The sequence below is a fragment of the Jaculus jaculus genome, chromosome 12 (assembly GCF_020740685.1).
Source record: "Jaculus jaculus isolate mJacJac1 chromosome 12, mJacJac1.mat.Y.cur, whole genome shotgun sequence".
Classification (NCBI taxonomy): Eukaryota; Metazoa; Chordata; class Mammalia; order Rodentia; family Dipodidae; genus Jaculus; species Jaculus jaculus.
The window spans coordinates 100,845,570-100,870,034 of NC_059113.1; the positions used below are offsets into that span (position 1 = coordinate 100,845,570).

The 24,465-nt window shown below is 46.4% G+C and overlaps 1 protein-coding gene across 3 annotated transcripts in view; it reads left to right on the forward strand.

The window, feature by feature from the left end:
* Tmem131l (transmembrane 131 like) overlaps positions 1 to 24,465 on the forward strand; it is a 155,268-nt gene that overhangs the window by 92,677 nt on the left and 38,126 nt on the right. For 2 of the 3 annotated variants that reach the window (XM_004655955.2, XM_045131054.1), the window contains exons 8-18: positions 10,413 to 10,490; positions 10,691 to 10,844; positions 13,201 to 13,259; positions 13,526 to 13,634; positions 16,417 to 16,513; positions 16,883 to 17,036; positions 17,519 to 17,689; positions 19,049 to 19,118; positions 20,220 to 20,337; positions 22,260 to 22,401; positions 24,324 to 24,433. In XM_004655955.2, coding sequence (XP_004656012.2) covers positions 10,413 to 10,490; positions 10,691 to 10,844; positions 13,201 to 13,259; positions 13,526 to 13,634; positions 16,417 to 16,513; positions 16,883 to 17,036; positions 17,519 to 17,689; positions 19,049 to 19,118; positions 20,220 to 20,337; positions 22,260 to 22,401; positions 24,324 to 24,433 — 1,262 coding nt within the window. The remainder of the gene's footprint in view (positions 1 to 10,412; positions 10,491 to 10,690; positions 10,845 to 13,200; positions 13,260 to 13,525; positions 13,635 to 16,416; positions 16,514 to 16,882; positions 17,037 to 17,518; positions 17,690 to 19,048; positions 19,119 to 20,219; positions 20,338 to 22,259; positions 22,402 to 24,323; positions 24,434 to 24,465) is intronic. The other variant, XM_045131053.1, reaches the window with a different exon arrangement.

Genomic DNA, 24,465 nt, shown 5'->3' on the forward strand with positions numbered 1-24,465 from the left:
GCTCTTGGCCATGGGAGGAGACAACCCAGCCCAAGGGCTTCCACGTTCCTGGGTGGTCTCTGGAAGCAGCACCTCCCCCCCCCCCATGGTGTCTTTGAATTGGTAAATCCCTTGGCGCATGCTTGAGCCAGTTTCTTTCCAGATTCTTCTGTGCTTTTCGTGCCCAGAGCCTCTGTGATGGGGTCTAGCACAGCATTAAGAAACTGCTGGAAGAGTCGCCGGGCCCCAGTGGCAGAGCCCAGAGCTGGCGGGTGAGGAAAAGAACCCTCAACCTGGCCATCTGGACAATAACCACCGTTCTGCGCGACCTTGGCAAAGTTACCCAACGCGTAGCACAGTCTTTCCATGAAGTACATAACAAATGTCCCTTCTGATAGAAGTGCTTAAGCAGCCGAATAGGTAATTCCTGCAGAGAGCTTAGAGCCGAGTACACACCTAACAGCTTTCATTGAAAATGAGCTTCATGGGGCTGGAGGGATGGCTTAGCAGTTAAGGCATTTGCCTGCAAAGCCAAAGGACACAGGTTCCATTCCCCAGAAGCCATGTTAGCCAGATGCACAAGGGGGCGCACGTGTCTGGAGTCTGTTTGCAGTGGCTGGAGGCCCTGGCACGCCTGTTCTCTCTCTCTCTCAAATAAATAAATTATATATATTAAAGAAAAAGAGCTTAAAGGAGGATTGCTGTGAGTTCAAGGTTACCCACAGACTGATTGCAGGTCAGCCTGGGCTACAGTGAGACCGTACTTCAAAAAAAAAAAATAAAGAGCTTAATTTTTTTTTTTTTAAATATGAACCTCCTATTAGGAGACTCTGTGGGGAAATTTTCAAATTCTGACTCTGTCCTCTGGGAAGATAGGAATGGTGAAGACTGTAGGCCCTTATCAAATTGGCCCATGAGTGACCATTCAAAGACGGAAGTCTTTCCTCATCCCCTCTGCCTTGGCCTGGGAGCTTCTTGGCGCCTGTGTGCTGCAGGGAAGCCTTCAGCGCTGTGACCTCGGTGTTCTGCCCAGTTCTCGGCGCCCCCAGTGACCACCAAGGAGAACCACACACGCATGCAAGGGCAAGGAGCTTTATTTCAGGCTTAAGCTCGGTCTCTTGACTTCACCAAGGCAGTGGATCCGTGCAAGAGCCCCAAGTAGTGGGAAGGCAGGGTTTTTATAGGGATTTGAACATAGCTGAAGGGCATAGGTACATGATTGGTTGTAGTCAGTTTCCAATAACTGTTAAACCCACCCTTACCAGAAGATAAAAAGCTTAGATCTTGCCGGGAAACAGAAACTTAGGCCTACTGAGGACCCTGAAGCCTGTCATGGCGTCCATCTGGTTCCTGAGTCCTTCACTCGGCTCTCTGTTGGCCTCCCCTGGAGTCCAAAGCTCGTGCCGAGTGTCTGAATCCCAGGTCTCTCCTGAGCGGCTCTCACATCTAGAAGCTTCGCGAGGCTCCCCGCAATCCCCGAGCACCCACTCCGCGTGCACCGATTGTGGAGAACTGGCAAAAGTGTCAGAGGGAAGGAGGTGGGCAGAGAAGCATGTTGGCACATTTGGAGTCCAGCACCTTTGCACACAGGCCCTCAGGACACAGATGGCGTGCCATTCGTCAAGAAGCTAATTTGGGGACTGCTCAGCCATGTCTGGCAGCTGCAGCTCAGTCACCGGGTTTGGTTTCTTCTCTGGCATGTCGTGGGTCCCCTTCTTCCCCGAGCTCCGATTCTGGTGGCCAGCCGAATGGTGTCTGGGCTCTGAGGAGGAACAGAGTGTCTGTAAAGTCCTGGTCCATGATGTGGAGGTTGGGTGCCATGGCTTCCATCCCCTCTCACTGTGGACCTGTAGAGGCTCTGGACAGACAGACACTCCTGGACGGGGCTGTGGACTGTCTGAAAGCCACGGGCCACTCGGTCCCTCCGTGGCACTGAGCGAGCCCTGTCCTCTCTGTGGTCGGTGCTGTGCCTCGAAGCATCTTCATCCTCTAGTCCCTGCGTCCTGTGACGAGGTCTAGCCAAGGGCTTGTCGGTTTAACCAGCTCTTCAGGCTGGTCTCTTTCTAGGCGATTAGTGCCTTCTGTTCTTTACTACCTTTCTTTAAAGTATTTATTTATTTATTTGTTATTAATTTGTATGAGAGCAACAGAGAGAAAAACAGGCAGATAGACACAGAGGGACTGGGCGCGCCAGGGCCTCCAGCCACTACGAATGAACTCCAGATGTGTGTGCCCCTTGTACATCTGGCTTACGTGGGGCCTGGGGAATTGAGCCTTGAACTGAGGTCTTAGACTTCACAGGCAAGTGCTTAACCACTAAAACCATCTCTCCAGCCTTTTTTTTTTTTTTTTTTTGGAGGTAGGGTTTCACTCTGGTCCAGGCTGACCCAGAATTCACTATGTAGTCTCAGGCTGGCCTCAAACTCAGGGCCATCCTCCTACCTCTGCTTTCCAAGTAATCCACCATTTTTTTTTTAATCTTTAAAAATATTTATTTATTTGAGGGGGGTGGAGAATGGGTGTACCATGGCCTCCAGCCACTGCAAACACACTCCAGATACATGTGCCACCTTGTGCATGTAGCTTTACATGGGTCCTGGGGAATCAAACCTGGGTCCTTTGGCTTTGCTGGCAAGTGCCTTGGCTGCTGAGCCATCTCTCCAGCCCCCTTTATACTTGAGATGGTCTCCATCTCCACTGGGCTGGGCTTTTCAAAGTGGGTTATACTGGTTGACACAGGGTCTCTATCTCCACTGGGCTGGACTTTTCAAAGTAGGTTGTACTAGTTGGCCAGCAAGTTCCAGGGATTTGCCTGTCTCCTCCTCCCTCGTGCTGAGATTAGAAGCATATTCCACCCTGCCTTTTTACTTAGTCTTTAACTTTCTCTCTCTGTCTCCTGTGTGTAGGGTACGTGGTGTGACGCGCGGTGTTTTGCGTTGTCTCTGTGTGTGCATTCACACCGTGAGTATGTGCACGAGGCCAGGGCAGACATTGCGTGTCCTCTGTCACTCTTCCACCTTACTTCCCCGAGCCAGTCTTCCATTGAACCCGGAGTTCCTGTTTCTCAGCTAAAGTGGCCGACCAGGGAGCCCTGACCAGCCTTCTGCCTCAGTCTCTCACGCTGGGGTTATGGGCGTGTGTGTCTGTGTCTGGCTTAGTTAGGGATCAAACTCGGGTCCTTCTCCTTACAAGGCGATCCCTTTACCAACGCAGCTCACTCCCTGGGCCTCACTTAAAGTTTTCTGCCCACCTTCCAGTTCCATTACAGGTGAGGGGACCACACCTTCAACACATGGCCCCCTGAGGAACATTGAAAGTCCAAACCAGGAGACTTACTTAAAAAGGTGTTCTTCTGTAGCTCCTACAATTGCATCCTAATTCTTTTTTTTTTTTTTTTTTTTTTGCGGGGTTGGGGTTGGGGGGAACAGTCCTGTCTATTGGTGTTTTTCTTTTGTATGCGTTTGTGCTGTGTGCATGTGTGTGGACGTTGAGGGCTGTCCTTCTTAGTACCTATTTTCCTTCCTGAACGAGAATCTTTGACTTGAACCCAGAGCTTGCCAGCTCTACCTAGTCTAGCAGCCAGCCTGTCTGTCCCAGGCATACCCCGACTCGGCCTCCCCAGTGCTGGGATCACAGGCCAGCTGCCACGCCTGCCTGGCATCTGTGTGAGTGCTGGAGAGCCGAGCCCAGGCTTACACTTGCATGGCAAACATGTTCATCCACCGAGCCGTCTCCCCAGCCCTTCTGACACCAGTGTGTGTGGGCGGTGGTGGTTTTTTGAGGAGGTTGTCTCGCCCTGGCCCAGGCTGGCCGGGAATTCATTCTGTAGTCCCAGGCTGGCCTCAAACTCATAGCGATCCTCCTACTTCTGCCTCCCAAGTGCTGGGACTAAAGGCGTGCACCACCGCGCCTGGCCTTGCAGATGTTTTTTAAGGGTCAAAATCTTTGTATGCGCAAAGATTCCTCTCTCCTTCAGATGCTGTCTCATTTCCCAAGGCATCTGCATTTATTTTTAATGTCTATTTAATCTAGTCCTCCAGATTTCTATTTCAGCTTTCCCTTGTTGTGGTTAAAGTGTCCACACGTTTATTCACCATTTTAACCATTTTTCTGTATGCATTAATGGCTTCCGTGTGTGCATGCCATCCTCCTGTCCCCATCACCAGAGTACCTTCACCTGCGCGATCTCACCTTCATAGGTGTCCGCCACACAGTCACTCCTGATCCCTCGAAAGTCTGTCTGTGTGGAGAGATGGGGTCATGCAGCCCTTGCGGTTTTGCTCCTCGCTTACGTCACCTCGTGTCCAGCTCTGGATTGTGGTTGTACAGTATGCTTGCTTTATACGCATTTCCTCACTTTTGACTATAGTGCATGATGCTTTTGTGAACCGTGGGTTGGAGACGGAGGGAGGAGGGGGAGAGAGAGAGAGAGAGAGAGAGAGAGAGAGAGAGGGAGGGAGGGAGGGAGGGAGGGAGAGAGATGCTTCAGGCCCCAGTGATCACATTTGCATAGAAAACTAGAAGTCTGTTTTTTCGGGTTTTTTTGTTTGTTTGTTTTTTAATTTTTTTTTTTTTTTGTAAAGTGGGGTTTTTCTTTCGGTTTATTTTTATTTACTTATTTCAGAGCGACAGACAAAGAGGCAGAGAGAGAGAGAGAGAGAGAGAGAGAGAGAGAATGGGCGTGCCAGGGCCTCCAGCCGCTGCAGACGCATTCCAGATGCGTGCGCCCCCTTGTGCATCTGGCTAACGTGGGACCTGGGGAACCAGGCCTCGAACTGGGGTCCTTAGGCTTCACAGGCAAGCGCTTAACCGCTAAGCCATCTCTCCAGCCCATGTTTTTGGTTTTTGAAGTAGGTTCTTGCTATAGCCCAGGCTGCCCTGGAATTTAGGAATTGTGAAATTATAAGGTAATTCTATGTCAGCCTTTTTTTTTTTTTTTTTTTTTTTTTTAAAGAACTGCCCTGTTTTCCCACAACTGACATACTTCCTTCTCTAGTCCCACCTTTGTCCTGTGCAAGTTTGCTTAAGCGAAACTCGGCTGTGGTGTGTGAGAGCCCAGGGTCCCAAGGCTTGAGCAGTTACAGGGCCTGAGCCAGACACACAGGATCCACATGCCATTTGCTTGCCGCTCAGCTGCCACCCAGTTGTCTAAAAATAGCTCCTTCGTCTCTTCGGACTGTGCTTATGACCTGCCAAGGTGGAAATCTCATAGGACTTCTGAAACCGCCAGGGCTCGACCCAGTTCAAAGCTAATTATTTACACAAGTGTGCAAGCCAGGGTGTCACACACATGATAAATCATTTCTGCGGGGCCTGACCTCGCGTGTCATTATCCAAAGGGTTAACTTGTTCTCCAGCTGGCTTTGTCTGTCCTTCAGAATTTCTGGCATATTTGGGGTGGGGGGTAAGGGTAGGAGATGGTGGGAAGTGAATGGAACTTCTCTTTTCTCCTTGGATTCTGAACTAATTATGAAATAAGATGAGAAAAATTGAAAGCATTCTAGGGACAAACTATCCCTTCTCTTAGAAACCCAAGAAGTGAGGAAGAGCAGGTTGCTCTTGACAACTTTAACACGGGAGAGCACCTCTCACAAGCCTGTAAATAGTTGTTGTGGAATTTTTCTGAGTCCATGGTTTGTGACTGAATAAATAAAACAAATGAGAACCCTTCCCTCTGCAGACCTCCTGGGTCCGGTAATTCGCGCATGGGTCTTACCTCGTGCTCATTGCTGGTAATACCGCCACCACCGCATGCAGTCAGTCCTTCGTCAAAGGGTAGGGAGGGAGGGACTGTCCCCCGGGATCGATGCCTGTGGTTTGACCTTGAATCTGTAGTGGCCGAGAAGGTACTGCTGCCCTTTCCAAAATGATGTAGAGCAGGAAAAATGTTTTAAAAAAAAAGTTAACCCTTTTTTTCCCCCTTAAAAACAAAACCAAAAAACTCATATTTCAGCCAGTTCCTAGGCTTTTGCCAACGTTGTTGTGAGTGGGTTTGACAACATAGCTGAATTTGGTTTCAGTGTCTACTACCTGAGGACAGAAGCCCTTGGTGTTGGTAGAAGCAGGTTTGCTATTTAATTCTCAGGGTCAAGTAGCTCTTCTGTGCCTCTAAAAGGAGCGCAGGTCATGGAGGCTCTGAGTGTGTGGGAGGGGCCCGGGGGAGCTCGCAGACAAGTTCAATGCTGGCCCACTGCACTGTGCGCCGCCGCATAGGTCTGAGGCACCAGCTCGATAGAACACAGGTCAGCATAGAAGATTCTTCAAGATGGAGCATTCACGGTGATTTTAGGGGCGGAAAGCATCCAAGAAAATAGATGGTAAGGTTGTTATCTGAGTGGTTTGTATTCCATACGTTTTCATTGGTGGTTAAGTTGGGGACATTATAGCTTCCAGTCCCTGGTTCACTCTGCCAGGGTCGCTGTAGGATAGAGTGTCACATATTTTGGTCATTGTTGTGGTGTGTCATCTGAAGTGACTTAGGACTTTAGCTCTACTATTTTCTTCCTTAATTTGTTGCTCATAGTTCCTAAGCTTCACATTCTGCTCCTAAAACCAGGGTCTTAGCAAGTAAAGGGAGGTGATTCCCTCTCCCCTACCACAGAATCCAGTTCTCTCAATTCTTCTATATAAAACCACGGGAGTCTATGCTGTACAAAAAGAGTTTTAGCATTCCTGTAATTCTATTTTCCTTTGGTTTGAAAAACCACCCCCTCTTTTCTTCCCCCAGGGCAGGGTCTCACTCTAGTCCAGGCTGACCTGTAACTCACTCTGTGGCTCCAGGCTGGCCTCACACTTATGGTGACCCTTCTACCTTAGCCTCCTAAATGCTGGGATTCAAGTGTGCACCACCACGCCCAGCTCTAAAACCATATTTTTATGCTGATTAATTTTAGGTTTTACGTACCTAGACTTGATATGGGAAAAGTACCAACTTGTGAAAAGACCCCCCCCCCCCATCTCCACATTGCCCCAGGACCTTTGATAAATCATTTAGACATTTCAAGTTACATTTTTTCTCCCCATCATCTAAAAGGGGAGTGTATGTGTGTGTATACATACATACATACATATTTTTTTAAAAATAAAGACAAGAAAATATGCTATGAGCCAATTTGTTAATGTGGGAAGTTTCAAAAATAGAGAATGAGAGCCGGGCGTGGTGGCGCACACTTTTAATCCCAGGCAGAGGTAGGAGGATTGCCATGAGTTCGAGGCTACCCTGAGACTACATAGCGAATTCCAGGTCAGCCTGGACTAGAGTGAGACCCTACCTGGAAAAACAAACAAACAAAAGAGAGAATGGGGGTTTTGTTTTTCTTTTATCTGCTCAGGCACCCTGGGTCAGGGGCCGGCCCACTGCCATGGTGTGCTTGCTGGTTACTTTGGGGATTCACAGCCCTTGTCTGTACCGTTGCTCCAAATGGCTTGGGGTTCAGCTAAGGCTTTTTTTCTTGTTAAGGTTAAGGCTGCATTGATTGTGTTCTTTTGAGAAGGACAGACATGAACTCTTAAGTTTCTCCTTTGGAAAACCAGCAGGCTTTGGTAGCAGTTTAGAGGTGCTACAACCCCACCTTGTGGGGTACTTAAACATGGTCCACAGTGAGAAACAGGACAGGTTGAGCTTTTCCCGATATCCGAGAAATCCTCCAAACTTCTAGACTTTTGGAGTTCAAATGTGGCGCTGAAAGTCTGGTGGTTTAGTGTTCACAAGCGTAATTACTAAAAGCAGCATGTAAAACCACCTCCAGTCTGTTGTGCGTAGGGTGTGTGAGCCATGAATGACTTAAATGCTTGGACTTTAGTCCCATCCGTAAGAGAGCTCATTATGTAAATGGAAATATTCTGGAAAAAATCCGAAACCTGTCTTCAAGCCCACTGAATAAGGGACTCTTGGTTCAACCCATAGTGGTTTCTTTTACTTGGGCTTCTGACTGACAGATCCTGCTTGAAACAGCAAGTCCTAAAATCACTGTGCAGAAATGCGCCGCAAATGATGACACTAGCCTCCAAGTCACTGTGGAAATAGTGTTTTTAATCATGTTCAGAGTCATAGTTTTGAACTCTTAACATTCTTCTGAACTCAGAGAAATGTTTTAGGGAAGAGAACTAGTGGTAGATTTCTTTAAAAAAACACATCATTACAGCTGTGTGCTTTGAAAGGATGTTGATGTGGTTTTTCCCATTAAACTTGGTGGAAACACTCAGATCAAAAGCACACACATCAGGCTCTCTAGAGCCTTTCTTTCTTTCTTTTTTTTTTTTTTAGTCTTTTCTTTCATAGGTATTGCTGTTTATATTACTTTGAGATCTGCCTTTCTAGCTTGGCCGATTCCATAGCATCTGTAACAGTGGGCAATTTCTGTGTTAGTTCACCAGCTGTATATCACGTGCCAATTAACTGTTGTATGCATTTTAATGTATTAATTTATTATGCATTTTAACAAAAGTATGAGTTAGCCATACGCATCTAGCAACGACAGCTTGATTGTGGTGGCTCTGTTTAATGGCATCTTCCTGGAATTTCTAGCTCGGCACCATTAATTCATTAATCTTCCCTTGCTGCCGTTGCCCAGTGCGCTGCCTCTGGCTCACAGGCTGAGTGTGTGCGTGTGGCTTGTGGTAGCCCAGGCTGACTCGGAACTCATCCTGTAGTCCCAGGCTGCCCTCAAAACTCACAACTGCCTCAGTCTCTAAGCGCTGGGATAAAGGTATGCACCCTCACACCCGGCTGAGGATGTGGGTGTTTTACAGGAAAGGCAGTCACACAGGCCCAGCGCCTCTGACTTGCACGCCGCGCTGGCTTAGCTGGGCGCTCACGTGTCTGCAGCCCCCGTCCTGCACCCACGCGGTTGTGGCCTGCATTGGTTACGTTGTCCACGTCCTTTTCTCGAAGTTAGGTTGAGTCAATCCATATGGCTAATATTTTTGAACTAGACAGTCTTGCATTCTTCTTCTCTCTCTCTTTTTTTTTAAATTTTTTTTAAATACTTTTTTTAAAATTTTTATTTATTTATTTGAGAGCGACAGACACAGAGAGAAAGACAGATAGAGGGAGAGAGAGAGAATGGGCGCGCCAGGGCTTCCAGCCTCTGCAAACGAACTCGAGACGCGTGCGCCCCATTGTGCATCTGGCTAACGTGGGACCTGGGGAACCGAGCCTCGAACCGGGGTCCTTAGGCTTCACAGGCAAGCGCTTAACCGCTATGCCATCTCTCCAGCCCTTTTTTTAAATTTTTATTAACATTTTCCATGATTATAAAATATATCCCATGGTAATTCCCTCCCTCCCCACCCCCACACTTTCCCATTTGAAATTCCATTCTCCATCATATTACCTCCCCATTACAATCATTGTAATTACATATATACAATATCAACCTATTAAGTATCCTCCTCCCTTCCTTTCTCTACCCTTTATGTCTCCTTTTTAACTTACTGGCCTCTGCTACTAAGTATTTTCCTTCTCACGCAGAAGCCCAGTCATCTGTAGCTAGGATCCACATATGAGAGAGAACATGTGGGGCTTGGCTTTCTGGGCCTGGGTTACCTCACTTAGTATAATACTTTCCAGGTCCATCCATTTTTCTGCAAATTTCATAACTTCATTTTTCTTTACTGCTGAGTAGAACTCCATTGTATAAATGTGCCACATCTTCATTATCCACTCATCTTCTCTTTTTAAAATTATTTTTATTTATTTGAGAGAGAGAGGTGGCGGGGGGGAGGGAGAGGGGGAGAGGGAGGGAGAGCGCCCATGCCAGGGCCTCCTGCCACTGCAAACAAACTCGAGATGAGTGTGTCACTTGGTACATCTGGCCGAGATGAGTGTGTCACTTGGTACATCTGGCCGACGTGGATCCTGGGGAATCGAACCTGAGTCCTTTGGCTTTGCAGGCAAGCACCTTAACCACTAAACCATCTCTCCAGCCCAAGTCCTGCATTCTTTTTGTGTACTTTTGCCTTCCATCCATGATAACATGATAATATGATAGCTGATTTCTTAAGAGTTTTGTCTGACTCCAGGGTCTTGGTTTCCAAAAGGCATCCTGGGCTATACAGGGAGATCCAGTTCCAAAATCAAGCCCACTTTAGAATAAAAGTGTATTTCTGTGTTTAAACAAAACCTCGAACACCCATTCAGAGTGCCAAAGTACTGTTTCCTTTTTGTATTGTTAGAGCCTGCGTACCTGTGTATTGCCATACTAGGAATTTCTGCGTTGCCCTAGGGAAAGTTCACTACTTCCTTTATTTAGAATGTAAGCTTAGTGACAGCACTTTTTTTTTTCTGTTTATTCTGTTTCCAGTAAATAGAATAATACTCAGCATTAAACAGATAATCAAGTATTTGTTGAGTGAATATAACTGAGGGACATTCTTACGGATTATGCTTTTGCTTCCTCTTAAGTTATTTCCCCTCTTTTTTCTTCTTTTAGGCAGAAACCACTAATATTAGCCTCCTGCAGGTGCAGCTGGAATGCAGTTTGCATAATAAAGTGTGTCAGCAATTAAAGGTAAAACAAAATAGTTGGTGCTTTTCTCTGTCCTCCTTCCCACCTGTTAGGAATAAAAATAAAAAGATAACACATTGTGCTGTTCAGAATAAACACATTAGCCCCATAGATGCTCTCCTTTTTCAAAACGTTGAAATCACCAAATGCAGATGGTATCTTGAGTCCTTCTTTTCTCTCCCCCTCTCCCCCGCCAACCTCAGAGTTGCCATCGGGAAGCTGAGGATGTTTTGCGCTTGGAAATGAGTGTGACAGTAACCACAGAAAACTCCTCCGATGAACCCGAGGAGAGCACACAAGATTTGCTAGATCACCTCTCCATCGTCTATGTCGCCACAGATCCATCGGAGACCTCAGGTAAGGCGGACCCTGAAACGTCTCCTGGGGTCTGGGGATGGTGGGGCCATTGCTTAGCATGTGCCAGGCCCTGGGACTCCACTAGTGCCAACAAGTGAAAATGTATGTAAAAATCCCCCAGACCCGTATAAATGTGCCAGGTATGGTGGCATGCTATTATAACCTCAGATTACATGGAGATAAGGAGGCAAGCAAATCTGTGGCGGTTGCTGACCAGCCAGTCTAGCCTCATTGACACGCTCCAGGCCAATGAGAGACCCTGCCTCCTCACAGGAAAGTGGGCAGCATGCCCGAGGAACAGGACCTGCGGCTGTCCCTTGGCCTCCACACGCATGTATACTTGCACGTATGTGCACATGCACAAGCACACACATAAGCTCTTCAAGAAAGAATGAACACATTTCAAAAAAACCAGAATTAAAACATTTCATTGCTGAATATCTGCCTTGATATGCATTGCTATTCTAGAACATATTTATTTATTTAAGAGAGAGAGAGAGAGAGAGAGAGAGAGAGAGAGAGAGAGAGCGAGCGCCCACATGAGATAGAGAGAATGGGCAAGCCAGGGCCTCCAGCTGCTGTAAACGAACTCCAGACACATGTGCCACCTTGTGCATCTGGCTTATGTGGGTCCTGAGGAATCGAACCTAGGTTCCTTGGCTTCGTAGGCAAGTGCCTTAACTGCTAAGCCATCTGTGCAGCCCTAGAACATTGACTTATTTGTTGATTACACCATAGCAAAGCAAGGCCAAGTCTTTGCTTTCCTAGGAAATAAATCAGTCATTCTCACCTTGCAGCCGCTTATAGGCCGTAGTGTTTTGGGCGTTTCAGGGAAGCTTGGTGCCCATTTCAAACTGTTCTCAGTCTCCTTGGTGATATTTTTTCTTGGCATCCCATAGATTGCAAGCAAATGAAATGAACATGAGTGTCTAAAGTCAATATTCACAACATTTCTGAAGTAGTACATCCAATTCTAGTTTCACTGAGTCACCGAGCTCAGTTGACCAAGTCACGCTGTTCTGGGCCTGTGGTGGTTGATAACTGGTTGTTCCTGGATGCCTGACAAGTTGGAAGAGAATCTTAGGGTTCAGTTCTGTGGATTTGACTTTTCTCTTTGGAAACACTCACTTGCCCGTGATAGTCTAATTCATCAGTTCCACTTTTGAGGACCCTCTGCAGAAGCCTTGCATGGATGACGCAGAAAATTCCTAATGTAGGATTTGCTATTGGCCGCTGGTTAAGACCCGGGTTCTGGCATGTGAGTTTATACTTGTGCTCTTAATCAGAGACAGAAATGCTCAGGAAAGCATCATTCTTGTTAAAAAAATATTTCATTTTATTTATTTGACAGAGAAAGGGGTGGGGGAGAATGGGTGTGCCAGGGCCTCCAGCCACTGCAAATGAACTCCAGATACGTGTGCCCCCTTGTTCATGTGGCTAACGTGGGTCCTGGAGAATCAAACCTGGGTCCTTTGGCTTTGCAGGCAAATGCCTTAATCGCTAAGCCATCCCTCCAGCCTGAAAACATCATTCTTTATTGGCATTTGGCAGCCTTTTCCCCCACTTGGTGCTGGGGACTGGACCCAGGACTTAGTGCTTGCTAAGCATGCACTGTACCATTGAGCTACCCTCCCCCCAGCTCTGTGGACAATCTTAATTGTTGATCAAACCTTACTTAACCTCCAGTCCTCAGAACTGCCTGTAGTATGGGATCAACAGGAGGGCTCTCCTGCCCCCAGCTTTATAGAGTTTGGTGAGTCTCATAGTGGTAGGTGGGTAGCAATGCCGAGAAGACTTCTGTCCCCCAGAGAGCACTCACGTTGATAACAACTAAGAGGAAGATTGTGTTTTGAGATGTCAGAGTTTATTCTTTCTACATGTGGTTGCTTAAATGAGGAAACACAAGGCTCTCCATTCAACAGAAGAGCACAGCTTTACTTAAAGCTGTCTGGTTGATAAATTTCTTTCAGACAGGTTATGGAGGTGCCTAACCTCAGAATTTTCTGTCTGGAGAATTCTTTTTTATATAGAAAGCCCCCATGATTAGGCTGATCTGTTTATAGGGAACTTGTTGTGACCTCACAGCATATCCACCCACAAACATGACTCTCCAGGCTTGACTTCAGCAACACACCCACCCACCCACCCACCCGAGTTTCCAGGTGACTCTGGGTTTGATTGCCAACACTGTGCGCATGCGCCAGTGTCCCAGTGAAAACGGTCTTTAGGTTTCAGTGTTGGCCAGAAGTCACTTTTCCCCCTCGTACTGTGTAGTAGGATTACTATATGTGTATGATCGTATGGTGGGCATCACGTAGCTGTCTTCTAACCTCATTGCTCTGATTCCGTTGGACAGATGATTCGGCAGTGAACATGTATGTGTTGCACTCAGGAAACAGCCTGATTTGGATACAGGTAATTGCCATCACCAGCGCCTGTGTAAAGTAATCCGAAATTACAAGCATGCTTCTCACTGCAGGACCTGGGGGGCCATTTAGGAGCACACACAGAGGCCTCTCCCTTCTCTTTTCATGCACACCCGGTCTCTGGTAGTTGAGCGCTTCCGCCACCGTGCTCCCCTCCGCGGGGGGCGTTGCTCAGCCCGCTGGCTGGCTTGAGTAGAGTGGCCTGTCCTCCTGCCTGAGGAGTAGCCCGAGTTGTCCCTCTCGCTGTCGTTACAGGATGTGCATCATTTCTCCCAGAGAGATGCTCTGACCCTGCAGTTCGAACCAGTACTGCTACCTACTTCTGCGACAAACTTTACCAAAATTGCCTCATTTACTTGCAAAGGTACGCATAGAAAATGTGAGAGATTTTATTCGGTCACCTAGTTGTTTGCTTGGCAGATTTGTCTTGTTTTGTTTTTGGTGTAGTAACTTACAGATGAAGTATGATTTATTAAAAGTGGGGGGGGCGGGTGTGGTGGAGAGGTAGCTCTGTGTACAAAGTGTTTGCCTCACAAGCACGAGGACCCCAGTTCGAGCCCCAGCACCCACATAACAATGCCAGTCATGGCGGCATGCACCTATAATCCCAGCTCTGGGGAGGCAGGGACAAGAAGACCCCTGGGGGCTGGGGGGGGGGTCACTGGCCAGCCAGTCTAGCCTACTTGACGAGGTCTAGGCCAATGAGAGAGCTTGTTTCAAAGGAGGAGAATAATGGTTTTCCTGAAGATGGCGCCTGCGATGTCTTCTGGCCTCCATATGCACACACGTGTGCACACTCACCAACACAAACACACGCGACTCCCCCACATGTTCGTGCACGTGCCCACATGCCTGTAAACCACAGCCGCGGTGTTCTCAGAGAGTTCGACCCAAAGCTGTCATCGGTGCCGCCGGGGCTCGGCTGTGCCTGGGCAATGTGAGGTCCAAGCTTAGGCTGGAGACTTTCAGTTCTGTGGTAGTGCTTGCCTGTAGAAAAGCAGCTCTCACGGGGGTGTGATCACAGTGCCCAGTTCTGTTTCCTGGGTAGAGTGATGTCTAGTGAGTATAAGCCCAGTCTTAGATGTAGGCTCTTTTCTTTTTTTTTTTCTCAATTTTTATTAATATTTTCCACGATTATAAAAAATATCCCATTGTAATATTCTCCCTCCCCTCCCCACTTTCCCCTTTGACATTCCATTCTCTATCATATCCCCTCCCCATCTCAATCATTCTACTTACATTTATACAATACTGACCTATTATTTATTTATTTACTTATTTTAGTTTTCCAAGGTAGGGTCTCACTCTAGCTCAGGCTGACTTGAAATTCACTACATAGAGTCTCAGGGTGGCTTTGAACTCATGGCAATCCTCCTACCTCTCCCTCCCAAGTGCTGGGATTAAAGGTGTGTGCCACCAGCTTTTTCTTACATTTTTACATTTTAAAGAATTTTACATTTTAAAGAATTCTTTAAAAGCATTCATATGGCCTGGGAATGGTGGTACACACCTTTAGCCCCAGCACTTGGGAGACAGAATTAATTAGGAGGATCACTGTGAGTTCAAGGCCACCCTGAGACTAACATAGTGGATTCCAGGTCAGCCTTGGCTAGAGTGAGACCCTACCTCAAAAAACAAAACAAAACAAAAGTCGAAAAATGTATACAACTTTACTCAAAGAAATGAATAGAATTTACAAGATCAATAAAGATAAAAAGGTTGATAGTGTTCGGTGCCAATAATGATGAGGGTAGAAGAATATGTTTTAAGTGTTAACTTGAAAAATTGATGCAGGGGCCTGGAGAAATGGTTTAGCAGTTAAGGTGCTTGCTTGCAAAGTCTAAGGACCCACGCTCAACTCTCCAGGTCCCATGTAAGCCAGATGCACAAAAGTGGCACATGCATCTGGAGTTGGATTGCTGTGGCTGGAGGCCCTGGTGCACCAATTCATTCTCTCTCATTAAAAATTGGGGAAAAAAAAAAGTGGGGCGGAGAGGATAGAGGAAAGATATGCTACCACAGTCCACTGAGTGGCATTAACCAGATGGAAATACTAGAGAAAGAATGCTATCATATATACTATTAAAAAAAAATTTTTTTGTTTACTTGTATTTATTTGAGAGCAACAGAGAAAGAGGCAGAGAGAGAGAGAGAGAGAGAGAATGGGTGCGCCAGGGCCTCCAGCCACTGAAACGAACTCCAGACGCATGCACCCCCTTGTGCATCTGACTTACATGGGTCCTGGGGAATCGAGCCTCAAACTGGGGTCCTTAGGCTTCACAGGCAAGCGCTTAACCGCTAAGTCATCTCTCCAGCCCCCATATGTACTATTTTAATGGAGATGGAAAAATGAACTAAAATGTTACAAATAAAATCTTAATCTTTTTTGTTTGTTTGTTTGTTTTTGTCTTTTTGAGGTAGGGTCTCTCTCTAACCCAGGCAGACCTGGAATTCACTGTGTAGTCTTAGGGTAGCCTCGAACTCACTGTGATCCTCCTACCTCTGCCTCCTGAGTGCTGGGATTAAAGGCATGTGCCACCACACCTGGCTTTTATCTTATTTCTGTCTAGGTTTAATGACAGAAAAGATAACCTTACATTGTAATATATATATATATGCATGTATGTATGTGTATATATGTATATATGTATGTATGTATGTCCATATATATATATATATATATATATATATATATATATATATATATATATATATTCATCTGTCTGTCTATTTATATTTAAGAGAGAGGGAAGGGAAGGGAGAGAGAAAGAGGCACATAAGAGAAGATGGGCATGCCAGGGCCTTTGGCCACTGCAGATGAACTCCAGAAGTATGCACCACCGTGTGCATCTGGCTTTATATGGGTACTGGGGAACTGAACCTGGATCCTCTGGCTTTGCAGGCACACACCTTAACTGCTAAGACATCTCTCCGTGCTAACCTATCTCCCCTCCTCTACGTTTATTTTTTTATTGACAATTTTATACATGTATTATAATCTGTTTTGATTCTAATCCCCTACCATTACCTTCTCTTAACCCGCTTCTTCATTTCTCGTCTGCAGAACCCCCATCTTCTTCCCAGTTATTTCCTCTTCTAGTTTTTCTACTTTGATGTCTGTTGTTTTTTTCTCCTTTGTACCAAAGCAGGCACATGGTGTGGCAGTGCAGTTACAGAAAACGTGAGGAAAAGTAAAAGCACCGCAACGCTGGACACGTGCCTCTCCTCTCCCACGGTTCAGGGGTAGGTTCATTCCACTTGTCCAGAAATCCTGCTTTTTTTCCTCTCTCTCTTTAAAATGTCACTAAGATGATGTGTTTGACCATTCTTGGACTGTCTTATATAGATGCTTATTTCCCGCAAGCAGCCCAGAGCTCCCTGGCTGAAGAGCGGGGAGCGGAGTAACCTAGTTGCCGAAGGAGGGGGGCCAGCCTCCCGCGGCCCTTTCTGTTTGGTCCTAGCTTTGCCCTGGTGGCCTCTGAGCTGCCTTGGTCTCGACCCTGTCTTGTCCCCCTGGCCGGTAGCTACCGCACAAGCTAGCCAGAAGGTTGAGGGGGATGTGGCCGGTGGCCATTTCCCACCGGGCTGATGGCACGCTGTGTCCCCGGGCAGGTACTTCCGAGTGGACGCCGCCGCGGCCCGCTTTCACATGCAGAGCCACGAGAACACGGCGGGACTGTGGTCCGTGTGGTTCCGCAACCAGCTCGACCGCAGCGTTGTGCTGAAGGACGTGTTTGTCTCCAAGGAGGCCAGGCGTGTCTTAAAGGTACATGCTGTCTTTCCCTACAGGTTTTAGCCCATTTTAAGCTGCTTAAGGTCAAACTCTAGGGACCTAGTATGTATGAATTTCCTTTGTGACTTACAACTTGTAAAACAAATTGTTCCTTTTTAACATTTCCATAATATAAAATCACTTGTGTGTGTGTCTCTCTCTCTCTCTCTCTCTTTCTTCACCCTGTTTTTCTCCCCTCCACAGAATAACCCTGGTTTATGATAAAGTAGTAGGTTTTGACAAAGTTCTCATTTGCAAAAACTTCAGGCTTTCTTTTGTGAACTTTAAAACAGCGGCACGCTAAACATCATTTGAAAGCTATCCTTTCCATAAGAACTACTTCAGTTTTGATCTGGAATGAATAGACTAAAATTCTTCTTGCCAAGCATAGAAAAAATTTTGTGTCGTACTTAATGATGATTTTAGTCATAATTAGTGTTAGGAAAAGTAATCTCTTTTGCTTCTTTTCTTTTTAGATTCTGAATTTCACTGGCCCTTTATTTCTACCTCCAGGCTGTTGGAATATATTTTCTTTGAAACTTGCTGTTAAAGACATTGCCATAAATCTGTTCACCAATGTATTTTTGGCTACAAACACAGGTGCCATTTTTGCAATACCTCTGCAGATTTTCTCAGCCCCAACCAAGGTACTGTTTCCAACATCACCTGTGTGTTGTAGATTTGTTAGTAATTACATTTTTTCCTTCTTTTACTCAGTTCAGTGCATGCTCTATAAGGCTAAGAAATGATAAGGACATTACCAGGCCTGTTAAGGATATTACCAGGCCAACCTTAAATGATAAGTTTGTTCAGATTTGGAAATCTTGACTAGAAAGGATCTGTTTGTCAGGCAGTCATTTGAAATTGCTTAATAAATCACGTCCAGTAGATTAATACATTTTATTTATTTTAATTTCCAACTGCCCCTTTAGTGCTGGGGGTCAAACTCAGTGCCTTGCATACAAGGCAAGGGCTCCATCATTGAGCCACACCCTCAGTTCTTATCCACAGCTTTGAAAGAAGGAATATGTTTGCTAAAATATATGGTTGAGCTTTCAATACGTACTTGTAGTGACTTGCAATCAATCAGTCAGTGTTTCAGTTAGATCTCTTAAGTAACTCCATTGTACATACTCCTTGAATTCCCCTAGTGGACTGGGTACAGAGCACGAAGGGTTCCTAAGAGAATGCCTTCTAGAATCAGGGCAGACTGGTGATTTCAGATTACCTTCAGCATGTCTCATTTTTTCCCCCTTAATGTTTATTTCTTTTCATTGAGTTATTACTGCTTCCTTTTGCTCCAAGCTCTTTTGTAAACACTGGGTTCTGATTTTTCCACTCTGAGACATTCATGCAACCATCTTTATGATTTTTCTTACTCCTCAGTGTTGGTGTTTCATAGCTAGAAATGCCTCATGTTGAGCTACGCGTGTGAAGGCAGGACTTTGCACATCAAGGTCAACATGAATGTCACGTTCATGCCATGTAGCCATCTTTTGAGCAGGGGCGATTTCTTAGCAAACCCCTTTTCTCATCAAGGGACGCACACAGGACTGTGATCATGGGAAGAGCAGTCAGCAGGCTTCGGGGGGAGGGTGGATAGCAGGCTCCCACTTGCCACCCCTGTCGACACGGGACACTCCATGTTCTGAGCAGCTCGGGGTTCGTGCAGCTCGGTATGCCGTGTCTCAGAGAACTAGCGTCCAGTCCAGAGAAAAACAGAAACCAAAGCTGTCAGCAGGGTCCTGAGTGCAGTTCCAGTGGCAGCTTGGTGTTTTGTGGGCGCAAGGGTTCATGACTGTACAGAGCCCACCATAGTGACCTTTCCTGGGAGCGGTGGCTCGGATACCTCAGAACTGACTCACAGATCAAGGAATCAAGAAATGGCTCCCAATTGTTTGGCTTCTGGTTTAAAGGGGAGCTCTGTCTGCTTCGTGTTTATTACGTTAGGATTTTTATGCTGAGTGTTGTGTTTGAAGTTATTCATATATTACTTTTCAATCTAGGAAGGGAGTCTGGGTTTTGAAGTGATAGCACATTGTGGCATGCATTATTTCATGGGAAAATCAAACACAGGTAAGTATTTTGCCTCAGGCTTTCTGTAGCGCGCCAGTTTGGGGGGAGTGGGAAGCAGTGAGACAGCCAGCACTCAGTTAGCAGACCAAATAATTGATGCTGTGAAAAGTACCAGGAGTCCTGTTCTCTACTTAGCATGCGCATTGATAGGATGGCCTGAAATAGATAGGAATCCTCCTGGATACTTGTGTAAACAGTGATGTCCCTGCCTCCGCCCCCTTGTTCCTACACAGCTTCTGAGTTTGGGGGAGACTTAAAAAATAATATTGTTTGATCATAGCGGTCTCATCACCAGCAAAAATGGGAAAACTCTGTTGTACGATAGAGCTGAAGTCAGAATAATTGGGGATTGCATTCGCAGACTCCAGTCCTAGGGGTGTGCACGTCTTGGTAGCAGGGCTGATGGTGGCATGAGACTGAGACCAGCAGTACTGATTTGGAGGCTGTTTGCTAGGTTTTTGGTTTACTGTTTTGGTTTTTTTTTTATATTTTGGTTTACCTAAGATACGATCTCAAGAGAACTTTAAAAGTACAGACCTGTCTCTGGGCAACTCCCAGCCTTTCTTCCTGGCACCCTCTTTGAGTTGAGGCAGGACAGAGCAGATGTGTGGAGGGTGAGGTGACTCCCAGACCTGTGCATGCGCACGCACACGTACGTGGGAGCAGCCCCTGGTCTGTGTGCTGTCTCTCGAGAACTGCCGAGTGTCCCTCCGCGCGCCCTCCACAGTCCTCTGAAAGATGCAGGTGAGGCTGAGCATCGCCAGGGAAGCGGTTGTGGATTTTGGATCCAAAGATACGAAAAATGCGGCAAACATAATTTTAATTTGTCTTAGGTGGCATCCATGCACCATGTGTCTTTTTAAGTTACTCCCTCCACATGATTTGATTTAGTCTTGTTTTTCACATGTTTTTTTTAATTTGATGTGTCACGTGCCACTGAGCTAGAGGGATTTTTGCAAAGCAGCAAAGGGACAAAGTGGTGTTCATCCACCCTACAAGCCTTTCAGTTTGTGAAGTTGCAGTCAGCCCTTGCTTGGTATTATTTGCTCATTGAATGGTACTTGGTGTAAATCTAAATTTTGCATCTGGTCTAACTTTCAGAGAGTTCCATTTGGGATAGAAGCTTTTCTCTGGATCAGTCTACCTGGGAGGTAGATTTTGAGCTTGCAACTAAATTGTACGAAAGGTGGAAGAAACAGAAGAACGGTGACGTCTGCAGGTGTGTCTGCCTTCCTCTCTCTGTTTAGCTGCAGGACAGGTGACTGCATCGCACTCCACTGAAATCACACAGACAGGGCTGGAGAGATGGCTCAGCAGTTCAGGCCCCTGCCTGCAAAGCCTAATCACTCAGGTTCAGTTCCCCAGGACCCACATAAGCCAGATGTACTAAGTGGTCCGTGCATCTGGAGATTATTTGCAGTGGCAGGAGACCATGGAGTGCCCATTCTCCCTCTCTGTTTGTCTGTCTCTCTTCTCTCTGTCTGTCTCTGCTTGCAAATAAAATAAATTTTAAAAAAATCACTCTACGTTTTAGTGATTAATGGAATTTCTCTACCTGTTTATCTTGCCGAATCTTAGACTTAGAATACTTGAGAGAGTATAGGTGAGTGAACATTCTGCTATTCCTCAGCCAGGTTTTTGTTAATAATATCTGTTTTGTTCATTTCCATTTTATTTATGCATACATGCTCACTCACATTTTTTTGCTGAGTCAGTTGAAAATGCTGTCCGTATCATCATACCTCAGGTTTCAGAACTTTATTAGGACCTTGTCCTCTAACCCTCACTCTGTCTTCTCTCTTGTTTCCTAAGGAGGCTTCCTCTTATACGTAACATGACCAGTGTGCCCTCACTGCGTAGGCAAGGTCTCCATTTTGATCCAGTAATACGTGTTAGTTTTTTTTTCCTTTCTTATTCCTACCCCATTTGTCTTCATTTCTGATCATGTTAACAGTTTGTTTTATTTTATTTTATGTTTATTTATTTTGGTTTTTCAATGTAGGGGTTTTCCACTTTGAGGACTTTTCCCTTCTCTTTTTTAAAAAATTGTATTTTTATTTATTTACTTGAGAGAAATAGGCAGGGACGGGGGAGAGAATGGACATACCCGGGCCTCTAGCCATTGCAAAAGAACTCCAAACACATGCGCCATCTTGTGCATCTGGTTTACATGAGTCCTGAGGAATCGAACCTGGGTCCTTTGGCTTTGCAGGCAAGTCCCCTAACCACTAAGCACATCTCTCTAGCCCCCTTTTCCTTTTGTAATTAATAATCCGTTATGATATTTTGATATATAAGTTGGCTTGGCCCTAAGCCTGTTTTGCCTAGTGGCTAATCCTTGCCTAGATCAGTTATTAGAATGATAGCTGCAAAAGAAGGGTGTATTCAAGGGTTTTGTTCATCCCCCAGTTATTAGCAGGTACTGTGATACGTTTTAGTTGTGTGTTTCTTGGAGGGCAGGGTCTGGCTCTAGCCCAGATTGACCTGGGATTAGTCTCAGTCTGGCCTCGAACTCACAGTGATCCTCCTACCTTGGCCTCCCGAGTGCTGGGAGTAACGGTGTGTGCCGCTGCGCCCGGCCCTGCGCTGTGAGGCTCCGACGCCTTTTCTCTCAAGCACCATTGTCGGTTCCATCTAGTGTGCAGCGCTGGTTCCCACCATCGTTGCTTTTTTTTTTTTTTTTTTTCCCCTAAGGTAGGGTCTCACTCTAGCTCAGGCTGACCTGGAATTCACTATGTAGTCTCAGGGTGGCCTCGAACTCTCGGCGATCCTCCTACCTCTGCTTCCCAAGTGCTGGGATTAAAGGCGTGCGCCACCACGCCCGGCTTACCATCGTTACTTTTGAAGATAAATTCCGAGTTCAATGTGGGTGCCTTCACGGTGTCTTGGATGTGTTGCCACCAATATCTGTGCAGAATTGGGGGGTGGGGCTGTGAGTAACGCCAGACATTGAACTTGGCTTTCCTGCACGGAGCCGTGTGCTCCACCTCAGGGGCACGCACCCGAATTCTAGGGTCAGACTTGGGCTTTATCTTCCCAAAATCTAGCATGAGTCATTTTTTTTCCAAGAGCCTCTATTTCTTTGAGTGGGAATGGTATTTATTTCATCTTTTAATGATCATTTCTCTCTCACTTGTCCAGGAGGAATGTTCTGGGAATGACTCCGTTTGCCCATGTGAAGAAATCCAGGGAGCCGGAGTCCTTTGTTGCCTTTCTGCCTCGCCTGGTCATGGAGTCTGGGCTTACGTTAAACTTCAGCGCCACCGCCCTCAGGAGCAGCGTGGTGAGTCAGTGGGTCTTCCCTGGCGGGACACCCAGGTCGTGGGCTTTCAGCTCACCAGACTGTTTCTACCAGGAGATGCTTTGTTGCATCAAAGTAGTCTGAGTGCACACCCACCCACGCACTGGGGCACTTTGAGCAGGGAAGTGTCAGAAGAGCCAGCTGAGGAAGGAAATGACGCAGCTGTACATGCAGCGAGCCAGAGACGTTGAATTGAATATAAACCTCTTAAGTGAGCGTGTGCGGTGCTCACGTTTGCAAAAGCTGATGACAGAGAAGACTTAATTAGCGCACACTGCCGGAAGTAGGCATGGTGCCAGCGAAGGGACGTGAGAACAAGTCAGCTTGCAGTGATGGCACCGAGAACTAGCCTCTGCCTGCTGCTGACTCTCCATCCTTAGCACATTGGCTTTCTTCCTTCTCTGAGCTCCCCGTCCAGCCAGGGTGGCAAGAAGAACAAACAGAACAAGGTGCCTGCCACCAGAGGGCTTCTGTTTATGTCCCATGGCCTAGAGCTAAGTGCATCACTGAGACACCGTGCGACCCCTTACCACAGACTTGACCCTGGATGCTGTCTTTTTTTCTTTTTTCTTTCTTTCCTTTTTTTTTTTTTTAAATTTGAGAGTGACAGAGAAAGAAGCAGAGAGAGAGAGAGAGAGAGAGAGAGAGAGAGAGAGAGAGAGAGAGAAAATAGGCACATCAGGGCCTCTAGCCACTGCAAACAAACTTCAGATGTATGCACCACCTTGTACATCTGCCTTACGTGGGTCCTGGGGAATGGAGCGTCATGCCGGGGTCCATAGGCTTCACAGGCAAACGCTTCACTACTAAGTCATCTCTCCAGCCCCAGGATGCTGTCTTTGAGCTTAATTTTGAAATGTTCTGGGTAGAGAATAGTTTCAGGATTAAGATCAGGAATACCCAAAATAGTAATACCAAGATTCATCACTGTTTATTGCCATACTTTCCTGATTTTCTCTCCTACTTTCCACATACATACTTTTTTTTTTTTGTCTTGCTAGCCCAGGCTGACCTGGAATTCACTATGTAGTCTAAGGGTGGCCTTGACCTCTCAGTTGTCCTCCTATCTCTAGGACTCCTGAGTGCTGGGATTCAAGGCATGCGCCACCACACCTGGCTCATAAACACATTTTTAAAAATATTGTATTTATTTGAGAGAGAGAGAAGAGAGAGAGAGGGAGAGGGAGAGGGAGGGAGAGAAAGTCCAATAGAAACACAAAGAGGCAGATAGAGAGAATGGAGAGATAGAGGCACCAGAGCCTCTAGCCATTGCAAACAAACTCTAGACGCCTGTGCCACCTTGTGCTATATATGGGCACTGGGGAATCGAATCTGGGTCTTTCGACTTTGCAGGCAAGTGCCTTAACCGCTAAGCCATCTCTTCAGCCCCATTGTGTACATTTTTATGAACTGTTTGAGTGCCAGGCATTGGGATGCCTGACCTTTGTTTATTAAAGAGTTGGAGCATTATTTTTTACAATTACAATATGAAATAAGACACTTATCTTAATCCTGTTATCTAATCTATGGCCTGTATTCACACTTCTCTAGTGAGCTGCCTTGTTACTTTACACAATAAAGAAGAAATCATGCTCTTCACCAGCCCTCTTCTGTCAGTACCTCACTGCATTGCTGTGAGCTCCTAGTTAGGTTTAAATCTTCCCTGGCCACTAGTCTTTTCTTTGCCTTTAGTGGCATAGCCTTTTTTTTAAATTTCTGTGCTGGGCATTGAACCCACACTAAGCATGTGTTTTACCGTTAAGCCTCATACCCAGCCCATGTCAGTGATTCTGGAAGTATTTAGACCTTTTACTTCTGAAGCTGAGTTGGGTAGATTCCGGTCAGGCTCTTTTCATGGGACGCCATGTTCTTTGCCTTGTTAACGCCTCTCTCCCCAAATCTAGGTGAAGTACTTTGCGGTGCGGAACCCGTCCTCTCGGCCAGTCTCCTTGCAGCTCCTGCCCCTCTCGCTGTACCCGAAACCCGAGGCCGCCTTGCGCCTGCTGCATAAATGGTAGGAAGAAGTAGACAGGCTTGTAGGAAACA